This window comes from Bombina bombina, chromosome 3 (assembly GCF_027579735.1).
Source record: "Bombina bombina isolate aBomBom1 chromosome 3, aBomBom1.pri, whole genome shotgun sequence".
In the NCBI taxonomy this organism is placed as follows: Eukaryota; Metazoa; Chordata; class Amphibia; order Anura; family Bombinatoridae; genus Bombina; species Bombina bombina.
In genome coordinates, this window is record NC_069501.1 from 754,518,125 (window position 1) to 754,543,481 (window position 25,357).

General features: G+C 35.3%; 1 protein-coding gene across 5 annotated transcripts in view; it reads left to right on the forward strand.

Moving 5' to 3' along the window:
- The window catches only part of DMD (dystrophin), a 4,487,195-nt gene that overhangs the window by 3,937,228 nt on the left and 524,610 nt on the right, over positions 1-25,357 (forward strand). For all 5 annotated transcript variants that reach the window (XM_053707599.1, XM_053707595.1, XM_053707596.1 and 2 more), the window contains one exon: positions 15,602-15,662. In XM_053707599.1, the coding sequence (XP_053563574.1) occupies positions 15,602-15,662 (61 nt within the window). The remainder of the gene's footprint in view (positions 1-15,601; positions 15,663-25,357) is intronic.

Sequence of the window (25,357 nt, forward strand, 5' to 3'; positions counted from 1 at the left end):
TAGCTAATTTAATTTAATTTAGATAACTGTATTTAATTTAGTTAATTTATTTAATTATAGTGTAGTGTTAGGTGTTAGTGTAACTTAGGTTAGGTTTTATTTTACAGGTAAATTTGTATTTATTTTAGCTAGGTAGTTATTAAATAGTTAATAACTATTTAATAACTATTCTACCTAGTTAAAATAAATACAAACTTGCCTGTAAAATAAAAAATAAACCCTAAGCTAGCTACAATGTAACTATTAGTTACATTGTAGCTAGCTTAGGGTTTATTTTACAGGTAAGTATTTAGTTTTAAATAGGAATAATTTATTTAATGATAGCAATATTTATTAAGATTTATTGTAATTATATTTAAGTTAGGGGGTTTTAGGGTTAGGGTTAGACTTAAGTTTAGGGGTTAATAACTTTAATATAGTGGCAGCGACGTTGGGGGCAGCAGATTAGGGATTAATAAATGTAGGTAGGTTGTGGCGACATTGGGGGTGGCAGATTAGGGGTTAATAAATATAATGTAGGTGTCAGCGATGTTGGGGGCAGCAGATTAGGGGTTAATAAATGTAGGTAGGTTGTGGCGACATTGGGGGTGGCAGATTAGGGGCTAATAAATATAATGTAGGTGTCAGCGATGTTGGGGGCAGCAAATTAGGGGTTCATAAGTATAATGTAGGTGGCGGCGGTGTCTGGAGCGGCAGATTAGGGGTTAATAATATAATGCAGGTGTTGGCGATGTTGGGGGGGGCGGCAGATTAGGGGTTAATAAGTGTACGATTAGGGGTGTTTAGACTCGGGGTTCATGTTAGGGTGTTAGGTGTAGACATAAATTTTATTTCCCCATAGGAATCAATGGGGCTGCTTTTTTGCAGGTGTTAGACTTTGTTTTAGCCGGCTTTCTCCGTTGATTCCTATGGGGAAATCGTGCACGAGCACGTATGACCAGCTCCCCGCTGACTTAAGCAGCGCTGGTATTGGAGTGTGGTAATGAGCAAAATTTTGCTCAACGCTCACTTCTTGTTTTTTAACAACCGGTTTCTGAAAACCCGTAATACCAGCGCTGCATGTAAGTGAGCGGTGAGGGAAAACTGCTTGTTAGCACCGCACAGCCTCTAACGCAAAACTCGTAATCTTAGTTAAACCTTTAAGACACTGCATATGAAAAGAGCTTTCAAATGTGACCATGTTATGATCACTGTTACCCAAATGTTCTTTGACTTCTATGTTTGATATTATATCTGTATTGTTTGATAGCACTAAATCCAAGTTAGCGTTACTCCTAGTTGGATCCTCTATTAATTGAGACAAGAAGTTATCCCTGAGAACATTTAAAAATCTGTCCCCCTTAGCTGAATTACTAGTTTCATTGGCCCAGTTTATATCAGGGTAGTTAAAATCTCCCATAATTACAGCACTGTTATTAGCACCCTTACCTATTTATTAATTTCCAGTGGACAAGTTTAATTTCTGAATGGCCAAACAAATGCTTGTGAAACTCCGCTCTCTGCTCTCACACAAACTTATTGCTTTAATGCTGTCCTTGTTAATTATTCTGGACACATCAGTCTGATACCTTGAGGTAGCTTGATGCTTCTTAATTTATTTTTATTCTGGCCTGGATAACCACATCTGCACCTATTTCTGAAGTTTCTCTTTTTAATTGGATTGTTTCCTGTGCAGCATTTCTTTCACCTACACTGAATAAGAAATCTTTAGACAATGGGGCCGATTTATCAAGTGTCTGGCGTACATGATCCGCTGTAGCATATGCTGTAGCATACGCTGTCGGCATTTATCATTGCACAAGCAGTTCTGGTGAACTGCTTGTGCAATGCTGCTCCTTGCAGATTCGCGGCTAATCGGCCGCTAGCAGGGAGTATCAATCAATCCGATCATATGAGATTGGGCGGATTGTTGTCCGTAGCCTTTAGAGGCATCGGACGAGTTAAAGAGCAGCGGTCTTAAGACCGCTGTTTATTAACTCCTGTTTCCGGCAAGCCTGAAGGCTCACGCGGAAACGGGTATACCCCCCTTTTCGGGCTGTGATAAATCGGCCCCAATGTCTCACATATAATGGACAAATACCTCCAGTGATAAGGAAAAGGAATTATAATTATTGGGTTTTTATATTCTATAAGAATTACAGATCTTACAATTATTATTTTAAATATATTTTACATTCAATACATATTTATTTAATCCATGATAAATCATTTATCATTTAGATAACACTTTTTTGTACTAAATATATTTAAACAAAGGCCACATCTGCATTCATGAAACCACAAACGTATATTTGAGCTACTTTTTTTCTTAAAATATGCTTTTTGTTTTAAATACTGTTTATCTTTTACTCTGACCAACTATAGAATTTATACTTGATAAATACAAAAAAATTAAAATGTGTTTAAAATAGTGATACGTGGGTTGATTATGTTTTTTTTAAATGAAGCATCAGGATTATTTACCTCCAGTAGTCTTATAAGAATAGACCACCAGTAATTAATGCAAAGATCATTTGAATGACAATTTAATACATTTCTGAAAACCAATCACACGAGCGCTGTCTGCAGCTCTCAATCAAGACAATTGTTTTTCTTTTCTTATAATATTAATTCTATATAGGGACATCCGGCTTGCTTCATTAGTCCTATTCTTTGCTCATAGAAAAAAACAGAGAACCACTTCATTATTCATTTTCTATATTTTCTATTGTTGGTTACACAGCAGCATCCATATATTTTATCAAAGAAGAGGTAATTTGCCAGCAGCAATGCACATGTTTATTCTTTTTCTTTTACCTTTGAGATTAACTGGGTCAGGTATAACAAATGGTTTTAACCCACTTAAGTCAGCATCTGAAGAAGCTGAACTAGGCAGAAAAAAAATGCAAAAATGCATTATATAGAAGTGAGGTCCAAGCCTGTTTTGATAAATACAGATAAATGTTTTCCAGTTAAAGCAGAGCCTTGGTTTACAAAGAAGATGTATCATAATAATAAAGAATGGAAAAGAAGTGCATTTGTTGCCAAAGTTAGTGATTACAGAGCCGCTGCTGAAAGCATTTTACACTTGCTGTTTATTTAAGTCATGGAAAATCAAGAACATATGGACTGGAGCTGTGTTTTCCGAAGCACCAGAGAGTTGCATATACATTAAAATTATTACTAATTTCACAATAAGTGAGGCCTGGCCTGATGTTAGAAATTGTATATCTTTGAAATTGTGTTCCAATTAATTGCATGTTTTTTTCTGCAGTTAATGTCTAAAAAGGCTTCCAGAGCAGTGCTATGTATATTCATTAGAGTACAATTTTACAATATTAACACTGGTTTCATAAGACAGTGAAGATGTGCATTGCAGTTGGATATGCAGATTATAGATCTCCAACTATAATTGTGCCAAAAGAACAGCATGGCAATTACTTAGACTTTAATTTCTTATGGGGTTGGAAGAAAGCTTTGATGGCCAGATGGTACCATGACACTAGGACAAAGCTATTTTTAGATTATGGAATTTCACATAGTGTAGGATATTGCTTTTACAGTGTACCTGCATGTCACACATTACTACAAAAAGCAATGAGCCATCACAGCTGGCACTCAAATCATTATCCATTGTAATGAAGGGCACATATATTAGAGCAGAGTATGATTGAAAAATGAGCTAATAATAACAATTTTTGTTTATTAAATTAAAATAATTAAAAAAAATAATATATATTTTACCAATTCACACATATGATACAAAAGTTGATAGAAATCTGCACTCCCTGTTCAACAGTACATTCAATACTAGGGTGTGTTATGATCCAAAATGTTCCCTACAGTTCCTATAGAGATCACACTCTCTGGAGGTTTGTAAAATGTTTAATTTATTAAGCCCAGTTTAAGAACATGCTTTGAGCATATAATGCTTGTGGTGGTTATCTAATGGATATATATCCACTATTGAGTGAGTGTGCTGTTTCAGGACATCATGTCTGTTATTTTTATACTTTGCACAACTAACATGGCATCATGGTAAGGGATTTAATCAACCTTTGAACTTTGATTTCACTAATTTGTAACATTGGTACACTGCCTGCCTTGGTTCCCCTTCTCTATTTGTATTTTAAAGTTTGTAAGTAAAACTTGTATGCCATTTTTTAAGATAATACGGCTAATACTAGTTTGATTAAAGGATTCCACGGTTGCTCCCAGTGTTTTTGGCAATATGCTTATTAGCCATGTGCTATGGCTGTTCTGTCAAGCCTCGGCCAATGAGTATGTGGTTTATGTTATGAGAGGCATGGAGTGTTAACATTAAAGCATAGGATGTGCAAACAATGGGGGAGTGGTCATGTGAATGGTCTTACTGTGTTTTATAGCAGTAATGGGTGTGTTCCTCTAAGATTGTTAGGGGAAGTAAGGGATATATGCCTAACATAGCGATGTGTAGACCAATCGAACTATCAAAAAGACCAGAAGGGGGCATGGCCATGAGTTGGAAATGTGCACTCCCCAGCATGTGAGTTATCTATTATGAAAGGAGTGCAGTATACAATTAGGTTATTTTAGCAGTTAAGACTGTATAACCTTCTTGTTTAATCTATTTAACAAAGGTACCAGTTATGTACCAAAACGTTATGAGTACTTGAGTGTATCTATAGGAACTGTATGTGTATATATATATATATATATATATATGTATATATATATATATACACAGATAGATAGATAGATAGATAGATAGATAGATAGACAGACAGACAGACAGACAGACAGACAGATAGATAGATAGATAGATAGATAGATAGATAGATAGATAGATAGATAGATAGATAGATAGATAGGAACACATACATACACATGGAGATGCAATAGATAGATCTTGATAATCTTCGCTAATCTTGATAAAGACAAGAGCATCATTTTTAATTATTAGTTACTAAATGATGTTTAAACTAGAATGTACAAAAGTATAGTTTTCATATAAAATCATGTAGACATTATTTTCAGCATACAAAATCCAGTAATATTTTTGTCTGCCTCTCCAACCTGGACAGGCTGATATGGACATGTATGGCTAACAGCAGTTTCAGGGATATATGTTGTGACATGGAACACTTGAAACCACATTCTTCTAGAGCACAAACCCAGCACAGGAACTTTACTTTAGCTTCAAGTGTTTTGAGACAGCATCAGCAAACAGGCAGTTTAACATTTAAGAGGGTAAATCCTTCCTCTTCTGCAGCACATCACAGCACAGCATTTTGCAGAACAATATCATTTTTAACAAACAATTCACAGCAATAAAGTTCTTTAACACACTTGCCTTCCTGGCTGAGTAAAAGTTCACTAGACCTAAGGCAGGCTTCCTTTTAGCTCTATGAGCTGCAATTATGAGACATGCCTGAAATTAACGAGACCCTAATCAAAACCTTGACTGGACAGCGTCATAGCTGTTGGAGTACTGACCCACCAATCCCTCCACATATTGCCCCCCCCCCCCCAAGGGATTTAGAACACATTTTAAAAATTACACTATTCAAACATACAATATTTCCATGGGGTTTTTAAAAGAAAGGATGCTACTTAAATGGCTTGGTCTTATATGCCTCCCCTTTATTACCAGGCCCTGCTTTCTGTCACATTGTTTAATATGAGGTTCAAAGTGGACATATGACTTACAGGATTTTCGTGTCCATAGGTCTGATCTGAGGTCTAATCATCTACTGTTTTCACCAATCACATTATAGTCACTTATTATTTTTGTGCAGGATAACTGATTGCCCTATCTGAAACCTCCCAAATAATTATTTATACATAGAAGTAAAAACAGCAGTATTACCACCGTGACTTTTAAAAATTAAGTCATATCAAACATGTGAGTATGACAATAGGTCATCATTACCGTTACTATTAGTTTTGAGGGTTTCCATTTCCTGTTAATATTATCTGTCTTTTTATATACAGGGAAGGGGTGGGCGGGGGGTATACTGGGAGCTTCTAAGTAAGTTTTAAAAGGTTTTATACTGGATTTTTAGATCAGTATTTGTGCATATTCTAAGTAGTGTATATTACATGCAGTTATATGAATATTGGTGTATTCTGTCCTTTTAAAGGGACAGTCTACCATAGAATTGTTATTGTTTTAAAAGATAGATAATCCCTTTATTACCCATTCCCCAGTTTTGCATAACCCACACGTTATATTAATCCACTTTGTACCTCTGTGATTACCTTACTTGATCCACTACTTACTTGATCCACTACAATCTGGTTTCCGCCCTAAACACTCAACAGAAACCGCTCTTGCTAAAGTAACAAATGACCTGTTATCAGCTAAAGCAAAAGGCCATTACGCCTTACTAATTCTTCTTGACCTGTCCGCAGCTTTTGACACAGTTGACCTTCCTCTCCTCCTAAAAATACTACATTCATTTGGCATCCGAGACACAGCCCTCTCCTGGTTTGCATCATATCTTTCAAACCGCTTGTTTTCAGATTCCTTTAACAACATATCTTGTGATCCTATGCCTCTCTCATTTGGAGTACCGCAAGGCTCTGTCTTGGGTCCCTTGCTTTTCTCTCTTTATACATCCTGCCTTGGAAAACTTATAGCCTCCTTTGGATTCCAGTACCACCTATATGCTGATGATACCCAAATCTATCTTTCCTCTCCTAATATAGCTCCCTCTTTACTCAACCAGATTTCTGACTGCCTCTCTGCAATTTTCTCTTGGATGTCTTCACACTACCTCCAACTCAATCTGTCCAAAACTGTGCTGCTTCTTATCCCCCCCTCTTCGAGACATCCGACACCTGACATATCTCTGATGGTTGGAGACTCTATTCTCAACACCTCACCCCAGGTCCGCTACCTTGGGGTCACACTAGACTCAGAACTCACATTCAACCCACATATACAAACGCTTACCAAATCCTGCCGTTCACACCTACGCAACATTTCCAGAATTGGTCCCTTCCTTACTAAAAAAAACTACAAAAATACTTATTCATTCCCTCATCCTGTAACACATTGATTATTGCAATCTACTCTTAAATGGCCTTCCAAAACACCGCCTCTCCTCCCTCCTATCTATTATGAATGCTTCTGCTAGACTCATCCACCTAAGTCGATGATCTACATCAGCTGCTCCGCTCTGCCAGTCTCTACACTGGCTCCCCATACACTCCAGAATACAATTTAAAGTATTAGCCCTAACCTACAAAGCACTCAACAGTCTAACTCCCAAATATATTTCCTTTCTCATCGGGAAATATTCCCCATCCCGTCCTCTTCGATCAACCTCTGACCTACGTCTCCACACTCCTGTTATCTCTACATCCCACTCCCGCCTCCAAGACTTTGCACTTGCTGCTCCTGTCCTCTGGAACTCTCTACCCCGCTCCATTAGACTGTCTCCAACCTTGTATAACTTCAGACGATCCTTGAAAACCCACCTATTCAGAGAGGCTTAACATCTCTCCTCCATCCCGCATCCGAACCAAACTAATACATGTACATGAACTGCCTGACTCACTGCTGCAAATACAACTGATGTAACAAGCTACCCCAACCTTATGTCTCTGCACCCTAAACCTATAGACTGTGAGCTCTCCGGAGCAGGGCCCTTTTCCTCCTGTGCTAGATTTGTTTAGTTTTGTTATGTTTTGTATTTTATCACAAATTTTTGTCATTATATACCCCTATCATTGTACCCAGCGCTACGGAATTTGGCGGCGCTATACAAATAAATGATCATAATAATAATAATAATAATAATTACCTTGTATCTAGGAACCTTCTTCCAGCCCCCTGATCACATGACTGTTTATTATCTATTGTCTTAAATTTAGCATTGTATTGTGCTAGATCTTAAATAACTTTCTGTGCCTGAACACAGTGTTATCTATATAGCCCACGTGTACTTTCTGTCTCTTTGTGTTGAAAAGAGATTTAAAAAGCATGTGATAAGAGGCAGCCCTCAAAGGATTAGAAATCAGCATATGAGCCTACCTATGTTTAGTTTAAACGAAGAATACCAAGAGAAAAAAGCTAATTTGATGATAAAAGTAAATTGGAAAGTTGATTAAAATTAAAAGTCCTATCTGAATAATTAAAGTTTAATTTATACTAGACTGTCCCTTTAAGGTTACACTCAGGAAAAGCTTTTGGTTTATACTATATGCAATACAGCATGAACTTTGAACATCTAGAAATGCTGTAGAGAAAAGGATGCACTCAAAGCTATTTGAAATAATAGGGTAGAGAAGAAAAATAATTTTAATCTTGGTTGGAGACCTAAGTTTCAGCAGGAGCTCTGCATTGTCTGGCTTAATAAAGTCCTGATAAATCACAGACTTGTTTTTTTACACTGACTGTCCACTCTGCTTATTCACATCTTAGGCAAACAGTCAATCACCCCACGGATAGAATCAAGTGAAGTTTATTATCACATCTTAAGGACAGTGACAGAGCAACAGATGACAAATTTCTCTTTCATTCAAAATATAAGGCATCTCTGGGATGGATGCAATAAATCAATGTCCCCATTAAATCCAAGGCACATAGCTGGCATACCTGATTTCACACTGGAATATTCTCTTTAGACTTTAAAGTTCTAAACAAAATATTAGCTAAAGATTTCAACTGCTAAGCGGTAAAAGAACACAGATACAAAATCATACAAGAAAAGTTATTTTTCTATATAAATGTTTTAGATCAGAAGTACACATTTCATTTATTTATATGCAGTGCCCACATGCTTAATTGAGATATTGATGATGCTGTGCATAGATTTTGGCCCAAACCAGACCAGTCAGACAAATTGACTTACCACACATTATTACAAATCAACCTAAATGTCTTATATGGCCCTTAAAATGGATTGATTGTTCTACATTGCAAAAATATTTCTATTCAAAATTGATATATACTCATGTACATTTCAGTATTGAGTTTTATGTCCCTTTAACTTTTTTTTCTATTTACTTTGTTGTTACACATGTTTCAACTGGTGGTTGAGAAAAAAAAACTATAGGATGTAATAAAAATATGTGTTTTTTATGTACTTTAGATCTATCATGTCTTGAACCAGCTTAATTGCTTGGGAACCACAAACATTGCAGAGATTAGTATCCCTGACAAAACATACTCATCTAAGTAAATTAGAGTTGCCTTATCTTTGTTAATCAGAAAATAAAAATACATTTCCTACTTATTGGCACAGGGACTGATGGGGGCTAGAAATGATTGCTCAGTTAGGAATGAACTATCTCATATAGCAGTGTGAGGTTACAAGACACAGTGGATTCAATGTTGGCAAATTAATATCCATATCAATCATAGAGTTATCAAAACCTCAGCTTTATGTCTAACTCCTAAACTATTCCTTATCCTCCCTCCCCAGTCAGTCAGTGAAGATACTGACCCCACTGGACTTAAAGGGACAGTAAAGTAAAAAAAAAATCTTTCATGATTTAAATAGGGCATGTAATTTTAAACAACTTTTCAATTTACTTTTATTAACAATTTTGCTTTGTTCTCTTGGTATTCTTAGTTGAAAACTAAATCTAGAAGGTTCATGTGCTAATTTCTTAGACCTTGAAGACTGCCTCTAATCTAAAAGCATTTTGACAGTTTTTCACCACTAGAGGGTGTTAGTTCATGTGTTTCATATAGATAACATTGAGTTCAGGCACGTGAAGCTGCTAGGTGTCAGCACTGATTGGCTAAAAATGCAAGTCTGTCAAAAGAACCGAAATAAGCGGGCAGTTTGCAGAGGCATAGCTACAAAGTAATCACAGAGGTAAAAGGTATATTATTATAACTGTGTTGTTATATATATTAAAATTGGAGAATGGGTAATAAAAGGGATTATCTACCTTTTTAAACAACAAAAATTCTGGTGTTTACTGTTCCTTTAATATTTACTGAAGTGGTTGCTCAAATTCTTCCTAGCATTCCGTTAAATAGACCAAACAGTGTCTACATAATATGCAGACAGACAGACCGCATACCTCACATTTCTTCATTTTATGTCCTCCTGCGGGACCTTTGTCCAGAGTACAAATGCTTAAAACGCTAATTTCTGGAGAGTTTGTTAGAGTTTAGTGCTGTAAATTCACAGATTACAGCCTTTCTGCAGCACCAACCATAGGGTGATTCAAAATCTTGCACTTGTTTTTATCAAATCTTTACCTCACAAAAACAACACAACATCGTTTTTTAAACTTGTTGATCTTGTAATATCTGGAAAATAAAATAAAATGGACACAAATAAATGTTGTGGGTTTATCAGTTGTATGAGAGGTTGGAGAGCCTGTAATTGTGTGTATAGTAATACTAATAGGTTAACTGCAAGTAACCAGTTGTGCTCCAATAACCTGTGTATGTATCTTTAAGGGATTTGAACAAGGGCATTATGGGTACAGTGGACACGTGTTTGTTGGGTTATTGGTTTAAAGAATTCTTATTAGTATAAAAGCATTTATTCCTAATGCATTAGTATCTGTTTGGTGATGTTGCCATCCTATATGGAGGTGGGTTATCGCCAGCTTGTTTTGTGCATACCCAAAGTAACAGCCAAAAATGAGGTTGGGGTATCGGATAATGGGGCATATATATCAAGCTCCGTATGGAGCTTGAAGCCCCGTGTTTCTGGCGAGCCTTCAGGCTTGCCAGAAACACAAGTTATGAAGCAGCGGTCTAAAGACTGCTGCTTCATAACCTGTCCATCTGCTCTGAGGTGGCAGACAGACATCACCAAAAATCAACCCAATCCGATACGATTGGGTTGATTGATAACCCCTTCTGGTGGCCGATTGGCCGCAAATCTGCACCAGCAGTTCACAAGAACTGCTAGTGCAATGATAAATGCTGAGAGCGTATGCTGTCGGCATTTATCGATGTGCGGCGGACATGAACCGCAATATCGGATCATGTCCGCTCGCACATTAATAAATTGGCCCCAATAAGACATCTTCAAGTTTATTAATTTCTTTTAATTGTGGGACTCAATGAGTAAAATTCAGCCCTGAAAATATGTTGATAATTATTAAAAACTTGGGATCAAAACAAAACGGACTGACACATGGTACGTAAAGGGACATGTTTTGGCACAATCGATAATGTAAAAAGTGCTGCTAGTAAAAAATATCTGATTGTGATTGTATTGACATTAAAGTGTTGTATTTGAACCTGTTAACATGCAGATAATTATCAAATAATACATCCTTATACAAATCAAACATATTATTATTTCAATATTAGTGTATTACCTGAGCGGATATTTATTTTTTTTCTAAAATAACTTCTAAAATATCATTCCTCTCTACAATTCATGTCCCAGCATAGATTTATATAAATGACTGGTACTGTTGTTTAGGCATCTAAATGGTTATCTCAGCATGCAATGCTCTAATCCTTAAAAATGTATGAAAATCTGTGCTGCCCTACAAAAAAAATGTATTTATTGTACAATCCAAAAATATACATCAAAATACTTAAATTATAGAAGGTATTGACACATTTTGTTGGAGAAACAGCAGGAAGAAATGTCCAGGTTTAAGTGTAATTATAGAGTAAAAGTGAAACAGCAAGATAAGTGGAAAGAAAGTTGCAGCTTATGAAGTAAACTTTTTTTATAAATGACTGTGTAAGGGCTCTTATGGTAAAATTACAGTTTTTCTCTATAGAGCATAAATAAATCCTACAGGATTGTTGAAATTGTATAAAAAAATGTATTGGATTCAAGGCCTTATTGATGAAGTTCAGTGTGTGATGTTAAGATGTTTGGATTGATCTGTAACATGAGATCTGTAACATGAGATCTGTAACATGAGATCTGTTGACATTTAATGCATAGGTTTAGAAGGATAATTCTAAGGTAAACTTGTTTAAAGGGACAGTAAAGTTATGACATTTTAAATACGTTTTCAATTTACTTCTGTTATCAATTTTGCTTAGTTCTCTTGGTATCCTTTGTAAAGAGTAATCTTAAGTGAGCCCAGGAGTGTGCACGTGTCTCTGGCCATCTGGCAGCAGTGTTTATAGCAGTGTTATACAAAGATACAATTGGGTTTATATTGCACCATTCTTGGGATATATCCCTTCTAGTCTACAACTCACCCTGACATAAATGTTGGTGTATAATAGGCCTTATATAATTTTTCCTAGACACATACAAAACATGTAAATCGACAAATTCTCAAACAAGGATATAATTTGAGTTAAAGGGGCAGTCTAAACCAGATGTTTTATTGTTTTAAAAAGATAGATAATCCCTTTATTACCCATTCCCCAGTTTTGCATAACCAACACAGTTATAATTACCTCTGTGATTACCTTGTTTCTAAGCCTCTGCAGACTGCCCCCTTATCAGTCCTTTTGACAGACTTGCATTTTAGCCAATCAGTGCTGACTCAAATAACTCCACGGGTGTAAGCACAATGTTATCTATTTGGCACACGTGAACTAGCAGTGTCTAACTGTTAAAAACTGTAAACATGCACTGAGATAAGAGGCAGTTAAACATATTAAAAATTAGCATATGAGCCTACCTAGGTTTAGCTTTTCACAAAGAATACCAAGAGAGCAAGGCAAATTTTGTGATAAAAGTAAACTGGAAAGTTGTTTAAAATTGCATGCCCTATTGGAATCTTGAAACTTTAATTTTGACTTGACTGTCCCTTTAAAAAATAAAAATGCTAAAAATTGTTTTGTTTTTTAATAAAATATACTACAATGTATTTTGGGAGCATTTGGGGCACATTTATAAAATTAACCAGAGATCTGATCTTTTATAGAATTTTATAAGCGCTAATTGCTACCGCAAGCTTGCAGTAGCAATAACCACCATTTGCCCATTTGCAGCCGCACAATAAATTAGCGCTCCACTTGTAATCTAGCCCTAAGTTAATTCTATGATGCATTCAAAGAAAAGAATAGTCTGAGAATAGCATATAGATGTATATTTTAAAGTTTTATTAGCTTTGTAAATATTGACAAAATAAGTGTAAAGTTGTAGGGCGAGATTACATATACGATGTAGGTTTCAGCACAACTGCTGAAACCTTCGTCGCCCGTAAGTTCACCTTGCACATCGTGTGAATCACATAAAGCGCGCCAGCAGATGACATACTGCTATAAGTCAGATAAACTGGCAAGGTTCAGAAATGTTCATAAACACACATTTCTGGAGTCCCCAGTGTCTTACATTCATAAAATCTAACCCATCTAAATAAATAAAAAAATGACACATCAAAACCCCTATATCTAACATCCACCCACATCACAACTACTAATAAATGTATTAACCCCTAAACAGCTAACCACCCACAACGCAATCTAACTAATTATACTATTAACCCTTAATCCGCCAACCCCCCACAATGCAAAGTATTAATCTAATAACTAAGCCCCCTAACCTAACACCCCCTAAGTTAACCCCAATTAAAATACAGTTATATAAAATAAAAAAGACTATCTACCTTAAAAATATTTTTTTTTATTTATTGCGGTGGTGGATTAGGAGTGGATATTGCGCATGTATTAGGTGTTTGATAAGGCTTCTAGGGAGTGAACTTCCGTTTCTAACAGGAACTGAAAAGTTCACAATTTTAGAATGGAATTAGAGGAAAAGGGCAACAAAATAAATAATGTAAGTATACTGAGTTTTTTTTTTTTCTATATATGATTTATGATTTTATATTACTATCCTCAAAGTGTTTAATGTCCCTAAAGAATGCATATTTTCACTTGTGGCAACAAGAAAAAGTATATATAGAAAACTGTTCTATAAGAAAATTGCCTTTGATGAGTGGCATAAAAATAGTGATCATACAACCAAGCAATATTTAAGGATAATTCTGCTTGAACACAGGCAATTCAGTAAAAGTCTTTGAGTAATGAATACAAGTAATGTGTAAATCCAGGGGCGAAACTGCAGGGGGTGCAAAGGTTGCAAAGGGGGCCCAGCTTAAAAAAAAAAAAAAACGTTGACCTGCCACTGCCTGCACTGATATCATGTGAGTGTGACATGATGCTTCACTAGTGTCTCTGACTACAGGGGTTAGTCTTTCTGTTTTACCCATTGGTGTTTATGTGTGTGTGTGTGTGTATGTATGTATGTGACTGTGTGTGTATTTATGCATGCATGTGTGTGTGTGTGTATGTATGTATGTGACTGTGTGTGTATTTATGCATGCATGTGTGTGTGTGTGTATGTTTGTATGTGACTGTGTGTGTATTTATGCATGCATGTGTGTGTGTGTGTATGTATGTGACTGTGTGTGTATTTATGCATGCATGTGTGTGTGTATGTATGTATGTGACTGTGTGTGTATTTATGCATGCATGTGTGTGTGTATGTATGTATGTGACTGTGTGTGTATTTATGCATGCATGTGTGTGTGTGTGTATGTATGTATGTGACTGTGTGTGTATTTATGCATGCATGTGTGTGTGTGTATGTATGTATGTGACTGTGTGTGTATTTATGCATGCATGTGTGTGTGTATGTTTGTATGTGACTGTGTGTGTATTTATGCATGCATGTGTGTGTGTGTGTGTGTGTATGTATGTATGTGACTGTGTGTGTATTTATGCATGCATGTGTGTGTGTGTATGTTTGTATGTGACTGTGTGTGTATTTATGCATGCATGTGTGTGTGTGTGTATATGTATGTATGTGACTGTGTGTGTATTTATGCATGCATGTGTGTGTGTGTGTGTATGTTTGTATGTGACTGTGTGTGTATTTATGCATGTGTGTGTGCATGTTTGTGGAACCAGCAAATTACAGACCTTGTTACTACAGCATGGGGGGAGGGGATAAACAGTGTCACTATACAGTACCACTATATACAGTATGAGGGGGCTGAACCATGTCACAGACTACTGTGGTCACTTTATAAAGTACTGGAGGGGGGGTAGGGTCAGGTCAGCCATCTCATTGGCAGATTACAGACTGTGTCACTGACTCACTATATACAGTACTGGTGGTTTAAACAGTGTCACTATATACAGTAATAGGGGGTCAGACCATCTGACAGACTGTGGGCACAGGGTACCTCCTTTTGCAGACATGTAATCTGATTAACATTTTTTTCTGTGTTAAATGTTAAAAAAATAAAAAGGATATGTATCAAATTCACTTTTTTGTAATTCACTAATTAAAAATATAAAATGTTATTCAGGTGTGGTTCTTCAAAAGGTTTATGTCTCCAGTTAATAAATAGTATATTACAGTATTAGAAAAATACATCATTTATAAAAAAAATTTAAAAAAAAGCAGCAAGAAAATAAAGCTGCAAAAATGGAACATGTCAAAAAAGAGTTTTGCGTCTTGTTTAACTTTTTTTGTTTTTTGTTTTTTTGTTTTTTTATTAAATTTGAGAGCAGAGGTTTATATTAAATTGCAGCTGTTAAATAAATGTATTTCCTCTCAGGTTAGTTCAGAAATCTCTGAATAGTAAGATAATCATTTCTGTGTTCATGGGCAAGCAAGCAATCGGACCTATATCAGTCCAGTCGAGTGTGTAAAATTGCAATTCCATAGATTAATGCCGTCTTCCTGTTTGCTTTGAACTTGACCTGAGGTCTGCATCTTTTTTTCAGCTTCTGTCCAGGGTCCCTGGGAGAGGGCAATCTCACCAAATAAAGTGCCCTACTACATCAAGTAAGTGACACTTTCCCTATTACACTGAATGGGATATATATTGCATGATGTGAAGCCTTATAACTTATAGTTGTGGAGTTAGCCAATAATGTGAGATTTCAACATGTTATTTTGAAATTATAACTAATTGGATCATCCATCATTAGTTCATTCTATGTATAAAATACCTAATGTGCTAGGTAGCAACTAGTTTATAGCTTCCCAAGCATTGCTCTAAATCATATGGCATCTGCTTAGTGTGACCTATACTAAATGAGTTAGGATTAGGACCTTTAGTTTCCCTTGGTCAGATGTTCTCATTAAATCATTACAATTAACCAGTTGGCTGCCAGAGAGAGTTACAACTCACTGGAGCTCTCTCTAGCAGCCAGTAAGTTAATGAAAGCAATGGCAGAATGGCTATAGTCTATATGTTTTAATGTTTCAAAACTTGAAACATAATAGCTAATATTCCAATTTTTCTTATATGCAAAATATTATTGATTCATGTGTTTATTTATGTGTTTACTTTTATATGTGTCAGAGCTATTAATTGAGTTATATTATTTAAAGGGACAAACTACTCAAAACAGAAATGCATTTTTTAAAGAAGAATAGTTCCTAAATGCCATTAGTGGTGGCTTTTACTGTGCAAAGAGGATATGTACATACAGTATATATGTCCTGTGCTTTCAGACATTGAGACCCCTATTGTTATGAATTAAACAACAATAATTCAGGCTGGGTCATCAACCGCACAAAGCACTTTGTTTGAGTGCAGGTGCATAGGCATATGTAAGTATGTTTCATGCACAGTAAAAGTAAACATGCTTCAATACAAAATTCAAATGCACTTGTGTATTTCCATGTTTAATGTTATGTCCCTTTATGATTTGTTGGTTCTTCATATTCATTACGGAAAACTAACACATAACAAAGTATATTATGGCTTCAAAGATTCTAGTAGTCTTGCCTTCTCTTCTTAAACCATATTGCATAAGACAATGCAGTGAATATATCCATATGCATCACTCACATACCCTAATATTTTTTAGTTGGCTGGTTTAAATGGCAAACGCTGAGCCTAATGGGTCTACGATTGTTTGCACTGGCCATATTGCAGTACTGTCAGAGCCTAAGGATTTGCCATTCATCTTTAGTATTCACTGGGGTCTCGCTGACAACAGATACAAGATGAAAAATATCATTAGTATGTTAAAGACTTGCTACCTGTCAAATAAGTGTGAGCTAAGGAAAACACTGAAAGATCCTGCCAGAGGTCAGCATAAATGTGTTCCAGCACTTGTGCAATGATAATAAATCTAGATTATTCGCAGCAGCCTTGTAATTATAAAAATGACTGCTGTTAGCCTAGAGGAAAAAGTATCTGATTGTGCACACTGGAGGTGACCTGTTGGATCTATTGATGTGCACGTATTGATTGTTACTAATAGTTCTTCCAGCCAATAGAACCTGCATTGCTCCTAAGTAAGACATCATACATTTATTGTTATTTTACTCCCCGTATATTATGATACTATCAAGAAAAGTAAGTGTTTGGTCAATTTATAGCGAAGATGAATTATATATATATATTGACAAACAAGAGAAAACAGATAGAAATACCCTTAATCCAGCACTACTCGTTTAACAAAGTATTTCTATTCCCACAAGTGAGAAGCGTATAACAGGAATAAATGCTGACAAAAATGGTTTGCACAACAAAAATCAATCCTTTAATATAGGTGAAGCACTCAGGACTCAATCATCTCCAAAAAGCGGTGCATTACTTTAAAATATCAATACTTGACACCCAATAGTTACAGTTTAAATAAATGGCAACTATGTTTCTGATAAGTCCATACAGTATAAAGAAGCCGGCTTCAATTTCTTTGCATGCAAAGCTGTTCATCAGAAATATCCATGCAGAGGAAAAGCAAATGTTAGTAAAGTAGCTTTAAGCTTGTAAATAAGTAGCCAAGCAGTTAAAGGGACATAATAATCATATGCTAAATCACTTGAAACTGATGCAGTATAACTGTAAAAAGCTGACAGGAAAATATCACCTGAGCATCTCTATGTAAAAAAGGAAGATATTTTACCTCACAATCTCCTCAGCTCAGCAGAGTAAGTTCTGTGTAAAAAGTTATACTTCACCTGCTCCCAGCTGCAGGTAAAAATAAAAAAAATGAAGAAATGAACAGCAACCAATCAGCATCAGCAGTGCTGAGGTCATGAACTCTTACTGTGATCTCATGAGATTTGACTTAACTCTCATGAGATTTCATAGTAAACTTCCTTTACCTGATTGGTGAAATAATATGAGAGTGCACGAGGCACTAAAATGCTGCTTAGAAATCCTTTACAATGGGAGGTGGCTACTGAGGAACTTTTGAGGTAAAATATCTTTCTTTTTTACATAGAGATGTTCAGGAGATATTTTCTAGTCAGCTTTTTACAGCTATAATGCATCACTTTCAAGTGTTTAAACATTTGGGTATTATGGCCCTTTAATGGTAATCAGAGGTTAAATCCAATGAATCAAATGAATCAAGCAAAACAGCCAAACATTCTTCAACAAATAAGAAACAGAGAACATAGCCATTTGTGGTGGAGAGGTACTTCCCTTTGCTTTCACAGTAGTGCAAATAATAACAGCTCACCTCAATACTGACGTAGTATAAGGAGTTACCATCCGCTTCCTCCGTGGCAGGGACTTATCTTATACGTTACCCTGTTTATCCGGATGGACCTTGCACCGGATTTGCAACAGGTATTTTTTGCATCTCTGATACTCATTCTGATTATTATTTCCCAAATACAGCTGGTACATTTGCTGCTAAATATATATATATATATATATATATATATATAGGTGTGTACTGAAGAAGAAAGTTAATTAAGGGGTCAGTAACTGTGGCTAAAGAATTCTTCATGTGGAAACTAAACTGATATCATCTGTTTCTCTAATAGTTTTATTTTTTTCTGGGTAAAGCTTATAAAAGTCTTTTAGAATTCCCAATAAGCTAATTTGCTGCCAGAGAGAAATTCAATACCGTGTTCAATTCACTGCATTGCAGACCCCTCTGTCACTATATTAACAGACTGTTTTATTGTTCTGCAGTTCATATAAATTACGATTAACTTTGTGTATTTTAATGCACTACAGGGTATATCAGTTGACAAATAACATATCCAGAGAGCCTACCAAAATCTCAATTTACAAAAATTACAATTTGTAATATCTTGCATTTTGTTTTCTTTGAGCTACATTTTTGAACTGTTGAACTGTATAAATTACTGGAACCTGGTACATATTGAATAGCCGTAATATTAAAATGCATAGGCTGATCATGAATCTAGGGAATTTATAACTTAAAAGAAAAGTTAACTGGTAACCTAAAGCTAAATATTTACCACATTATCTGTAGTTAAACTTATAGAAAGTAAAAGAACATAAATACCAATGTCCTGAATTTTGTGGGACAGTCACAAATTCCAATCTAATTTCTACAGTTTTGCTCTTCCCCTCACTCCCCCACCTTGCAAACATTTGAAATGCTACCATGATCACTCTAGCAGCCTGTCTCCACTTTTCCCTGTAAATAACAGTTGCAGTAAAGGCTTTTAAAAATTAAATACGCTGTAGGCCCTAACTCTTTAAAGGGAAAGTAAACATTATAAACTGTGTAATTATGAGCAGTAAAGCAACATTTGTATTACTTATTTTGCCCCCTTTTAAGGTAACATGAGTTATAACATTATAGCATTATTTTAGTTCGCAGCCACTATGTAATTAACAAGTAGTGTATCTCAATGTTTGTCACTGTTAGTAAGTTTCCATTACCACAGTCAAGAATGTGTGAAGACGAGGTAATATCCTTTTGATCATTGTTTTTAACCTTCATCACATGTGCCCTGGTGTTTCCAACTTTGTTACCTACGTGATTGGTGCAAACTTGTATTTATTCAGGCCCTGTGTAACAAGAAAGTATCCTATAACTAAGTGCCCTGTGGCACGAAACGCGTAAGGACACGCCCCCTTTGCTACCTCCATACCTGTGTGCTTTGTTGTAATCTGTTAATAAGACTGTCGGATTAAATATCCATTTTTTGCAATATATTTTGTGCTGCTCATTCTTCCTTTATTACTTATTTTGCCCCCTTTTAAGGTAACATGAGTCTGAAAATGTTGTATTTTTCAGATCTGAAATTTGAAAGTGCATATGACAGGTTTCACAAGCCCTACCACTTACGTGCCCCTTAATTGACCTCAGCATAGTTCATCTGATAATGAACTACAAATCAATGGATGTTTTGCTAACAGAAGGGTTGACCACAATGCTTTAGAAAAACATATTTTCATCAGAAATACACTTTAAAGTCTATTGGTTTTTCTGTAGATAAACTAAGTTTTTTTCTAAAGGATTGTGATCAACCACAAAATAACCATGGTGGGCCTTGTCAACTCCAGTATTAAGTGCAGATTGGCTCCTTGAAATGGTTGGTAGAGTTTGGCTACTGAAATACAATTACAGTGAACAAAGTTACTTTCATTTATTGCACGACTGTAAAATATATAGATATATTCTATGAATTATTTGCATTTTACACTGTTTAATAATTTTTATTAAGTTTTAAATATTTTATATGTAATATTTCAATAAGGCACCTTAAGAATACTAAGTTTTCATGTGCGCTAACCTGAACACGTTAAAATCTTAATCTCGAGACCCAATACTCATTACGCATATTTTCCATTCCTATGTTCTTCACAAAGAAAATAATGTACTTTTCATAATTATATATATTTCTCTATATAACTTATATTGTTCATGTAAAATACATATCTATACTTATATCTATAGGAATAGTTATGCAGTTACCGGTATATACAGAAATACAGTATGTAGAAATATGTATTTAATAATAAATAGAACATATTCTGCTATATGAAGAACATTGGAATGTAAAATATTAATAATTATTGCTGGGTTTACCCTGTTGGGTTAGCGCGTGAGTATACAGAAGATGTTAGGGTTTTTTTTGTTGTTGTTTTGCTCCATTGACTTCTATGAAAGAAGAAGTTAATGCTGTTGCGATAATGTTTTTGTGCACGTCGGGTTTCCACTTGCGCAAAAACTTTTTACTTTCATCTCACAACCCCATTCCCGCAAAAAGCCTCTGATTGGCAAAGTTAACACTTGAGCAGGAGCGCTAATTTGTGCTCTGCTCACAATCTAGTCCTTATTTACCTTTCATCAAAGCATCAAAGGAATGTACTACAATTCTGTCACTGTGTGACATTTTATGATTGTGTGGAACTATATACCAATTTTATAATCTATTTTTTACCTGCTTGACTATCTATTTACAACATGATATGTATATTAGCAGATGTCTTATTTTAATTGTAAGATACTTTACTCTTTGTCCAACAAAGACCTCAGCAATGAAATGTTTGTCAATGAGTGAAAATTGTCCCTGGTAACCAAGGAGTTAACATAATTATTAAAAGCTAAAATCAGAGACTGCTGCAGTACATCAGTGCTAAGATTTCACTGCTTTCATAAACAGACCTCTTGGAGAACGAAGTAACTTGTCATTATTCAATTACTAACCAAACAATAGTGTGGGTTGATTTTACAGACATGAATTAGTTTATGTTAGTGCTGGATTGTAAGTATATGCACACTATGTGGGACACTCTTTGCACCTGGTGTAACTGCACCTGCCATCAATACAATATGTACCAAGCAGCACATCTGTATAGCTGAGACCATACTGACAGTGCAGGCAGTTGGTTGGTAACAATAGCTTTCGATCAGCTTTATAAAAATAACCATCAATCATAGAATAACTGGCTTATAGTGTTTCCCTTTTTCTTTCCTCTTCAAAATCAATGTGCCCAGATACAGAGGCTGAAAAACAAAGTCAGCTTTCCCGAGCATCATTGAACTTCTTTGAAGTCATATATGCAGTACAAGCTAATAGAAAACAGCTAAAGTTCTATCATTGTCCCCTTGGGCAGATTTATGTGTATACTTTTTACTGGTCTTTCTATACAGTAGGTAACAAGAAGCCATAAATTACAGATTGCGTAATGTAAGCATTCAGAAGTGGCGGATCGAAGAAACAGGGGTAGGGATAAAAGATCATAATATTGTGTTTTGGTGATTTTTAATTTGCTCAGTGGACCGAATTGAGAATATAGCAGCAATCGGAGAGTATTTGTGCCTCTAAATACAGCCTTTAAGCAAGCAAACTTAAGTATGTATATGTAGCTTACAAGCTTTGTATTCACTTATTCCTGAATATGGCATTTATTCCAATCTCCTCATTCTTTAAATAAAAACAGGTTGTTAGTTGTTTTTCTCCAATAAAAAGAAACATGTAAGGGAAAATAAAATTTTCATGATTCAGATATAGAAGTTTTAAAAAAAATATTGTATTGAAACGTAGCTCCTTTCCATAAGAGCATACCTAGATAGGTTCAGTTGTGTACCAGTGCATTGCACACTATATGGCAGCAATGTGTGCAACAATTTTCTACATGTAGTGCTTAAAGGGACAGTCTACCATAGAATTGTTATTGTTTTAAAACATAGATAATTCCTTTATTACCCATTCCCCAGTTTTGCATAACCAACACAGTTATATTAATATACTTTTTACCTCTGTGATTACCTTGTATCTAGGAACCTTCTTCCAGCCCCCTGATCACATGACTGTGACTGTTTATTATCTATTGTCTTGCATTTAGCATTGTTTTGTGCTAAATCTTAAATAACCCCCTGTGCTTGAACACAGTGTTATCTATATGGCCCACATGTACTTTCTGTCTCTTTGTGTTGAAAAGAGATTTAAAAAGCATGTGATAAGAGGCAGCCCTCAAAGGCTTAGAAATTAGCATATGAGCCTACCTAGGTTTAGTTTAAACTAAGAATACCAAGAGAAAAAAGCAAATTTTTTGATAAAAGTAAATTGGAAAGTTGATTAAAATTAAAAGTCCTATCTGAATAATGAAAGTTTAATTTATACTAGACTGTCCCTTTAATGTACATGTCCACTCCTTAGCCTACTTCAACAGGCTGTCATGGAAAGGACCTTAGTTTCAACCAAGGCTAACAAGAGGAAATGTACATTTTATAATAGAAGTTTTTTTTATTGTAAACTCTGGGCTCCATATATGAAGCTGTGGAAGCAGCTTTGGATTCCTTGTGGTGCAGTCTCATTCATGTGAGCCTGCAACTAACCACAAGGCTAAAAGCATCACTTGTAAGACTGTTGCTTCTTTACCTCTCTGCCACTTCCGAGGTGGTGGGTTAAAATCACCTTAGACTGATCTAATCGGGGTTATTGGTGTGCCCAAGCTCTCACATGATTGGTTGTGCCAGAGCAGAGTGGAATAACTTTCACTACTGATGGTGGGGAACCCTTGTCCATCTCCGGTACATAAAATGGGGTCTTTATTTGAATTATGAAAGTTAATTTGACTTCCTTGCTCTACAAACTCTTTACAGTCCTTCATACAAGTTTTCACAATGGTTTTCTAAAAATAATTTTTCAAGACCTTTAAAAAAACCTGATTTTGGCCATACATACATGTATGTTATTTGCTTCTAGTCCCACTTCATTAAACCCAATTTCCCGCTCTTATTGTCAAAGTAGCAAACAAGCCATGCTTAGAAGTAATAAACCATGTTAAAACATAACCTAATGTTTCTGTTTGCAGGAAATTATTTTGATTCCATAAAATAGCTTTTAAGTATATATTGACATAAAATTATAACAAAAGATGAGCTTTTTTTTACTATTATTATTATTTGTAAATGATCAGAAAAAAGGGGGAGGTGAATGAATGAGGTGTCCATTTTGCATATGTCTGTAGCAATGGAGGGTGAGTATGTTGGAAACATTTTGAAGCTTTTATTTAAGCTCAGAGTAGAAACATTGCAATGTACCATACCAAGATGCCTAACTATTTGTTTTATAGCATGGGAGCGTTACACCTTTTTGGTAATTCAGGTTGGTACATCTTAATTAAGTAAATAAATCAGACTGCAGTAATTAGATTTAGATTACATTCTCCATTTAAAGTTTTTTAAATATAATAAGTGTATGCATTTGAGCATGTGAATCTATTTTACTTTATGTTCATGCATGACAATATAAATTACCAAGTATTGCAGTTTCCCAGTTCTGAAGGTAACATATCTTCATTCTAACTTTTCAGTCCAAGATTTTCTTCCCTGACTTCTGCATTTGATTTATGAAACCTTCAGCTAGTAGAAAGGATGATCACATAAATCACTGTCAGATTATACCTGGAAATAAAAGTTCACTGCAGCACAATTGTACCTTATGTCTTTTACTTTATTCTCTTGAGAACCACAGCCCCAGTTTCTGTGGTGTATAAGTCCTTAGAATATCCTTTTAAAGATGAACAATATAGTATTTACAGGAAAAAAGATCAAATGTTGCTTCTGAATAATATCTTTTACAAATAATACATTAACATAAGTACCACCAAAACAGATTTGCCTGCAGTTGCTTAATATGTGAAGTGAAGGATTTTGGGAAAGGGATAAGCCCATACACCTCTCCAAGATCCTCTTGTGGCTGGTATTTCACTTAATTACTACTTACCTACCTACTTACTGGCTGCTAACACTGCCTGAGAGCTGCACTTGTGAGGTTCTCCAGTTTATATAGTTTTCTTAGAGAAAATATATGTTCAAAACCCAGATATGGTCTACACTCACATCCTCCACTTCCTGAAACTCTTGTTAATAAGCTGTCCATATCAGGGGATTACAATAAGCTTGTCTGAGAGTGTTGCTCAGGCCACGTGATGTGCTACCAATTCAGGTTTTGAAAATATTGTACCATTTAAATGACCCTTATAGCGATAAAATGAAATGGTCTCTTTAATTAGAGCATGTCATTTTATCACTAGCAACATGGCAGATCTATGTGTTTAACACCCTCAAATAGGTTAAATACATAGTTAAAGTACCACTTGGGGCACTGTTAGTCCAAAGAAAAAACTGACGCTAATCCAGTCAGCAGCACAAGTTTCACAGCTGGGTAATGGACTGGTAGAAAAAGAACAAATTCAGTGGGTAGAATCTTTTTTTCCTATATTTAATATTCAAAGGATTTGTATTATATGTGTGAATTTGCATTGTATGTGTGGGTGTGTGTATCTATATATATATATATATATATATATATATATATATACTTTACATTGTATAAACTGTATATATAGTCATAGTTTAAACTTTAACTTCAAATGTTATGGTGCAGAGCTTACTTTTTCATATAAATATTTTGTAGCTTCTTCTATAGACAAAAAAAGCATTTTTTTTTTTCCTGTAGGAGAACCGATTAGGGAGCACCTGTATAGAACAATGCCTTGTGGCAATTTTATCTTTATTGTACTGAGCTTACAAAGCTCTCTTGAATATAACCAATTTCTATGATTTGATTCACATATTTTTCTTATTATCAAGGACAAAGTCATTGTAGAATGTGATTCAGCAGCCATGATGTTTTGTATAAAATGTTGTTATTCTATTTATAATAGGAGACTCCAACAACTGTGTAGCAAAGAGAAATAGTTGCCTATGTGCTAAAAACCCCCAGATAAAAACAGTTCTGTTTTCTAGAAATTTAAGACAAGCATGGCAAATATTAAATGCATATTCAAT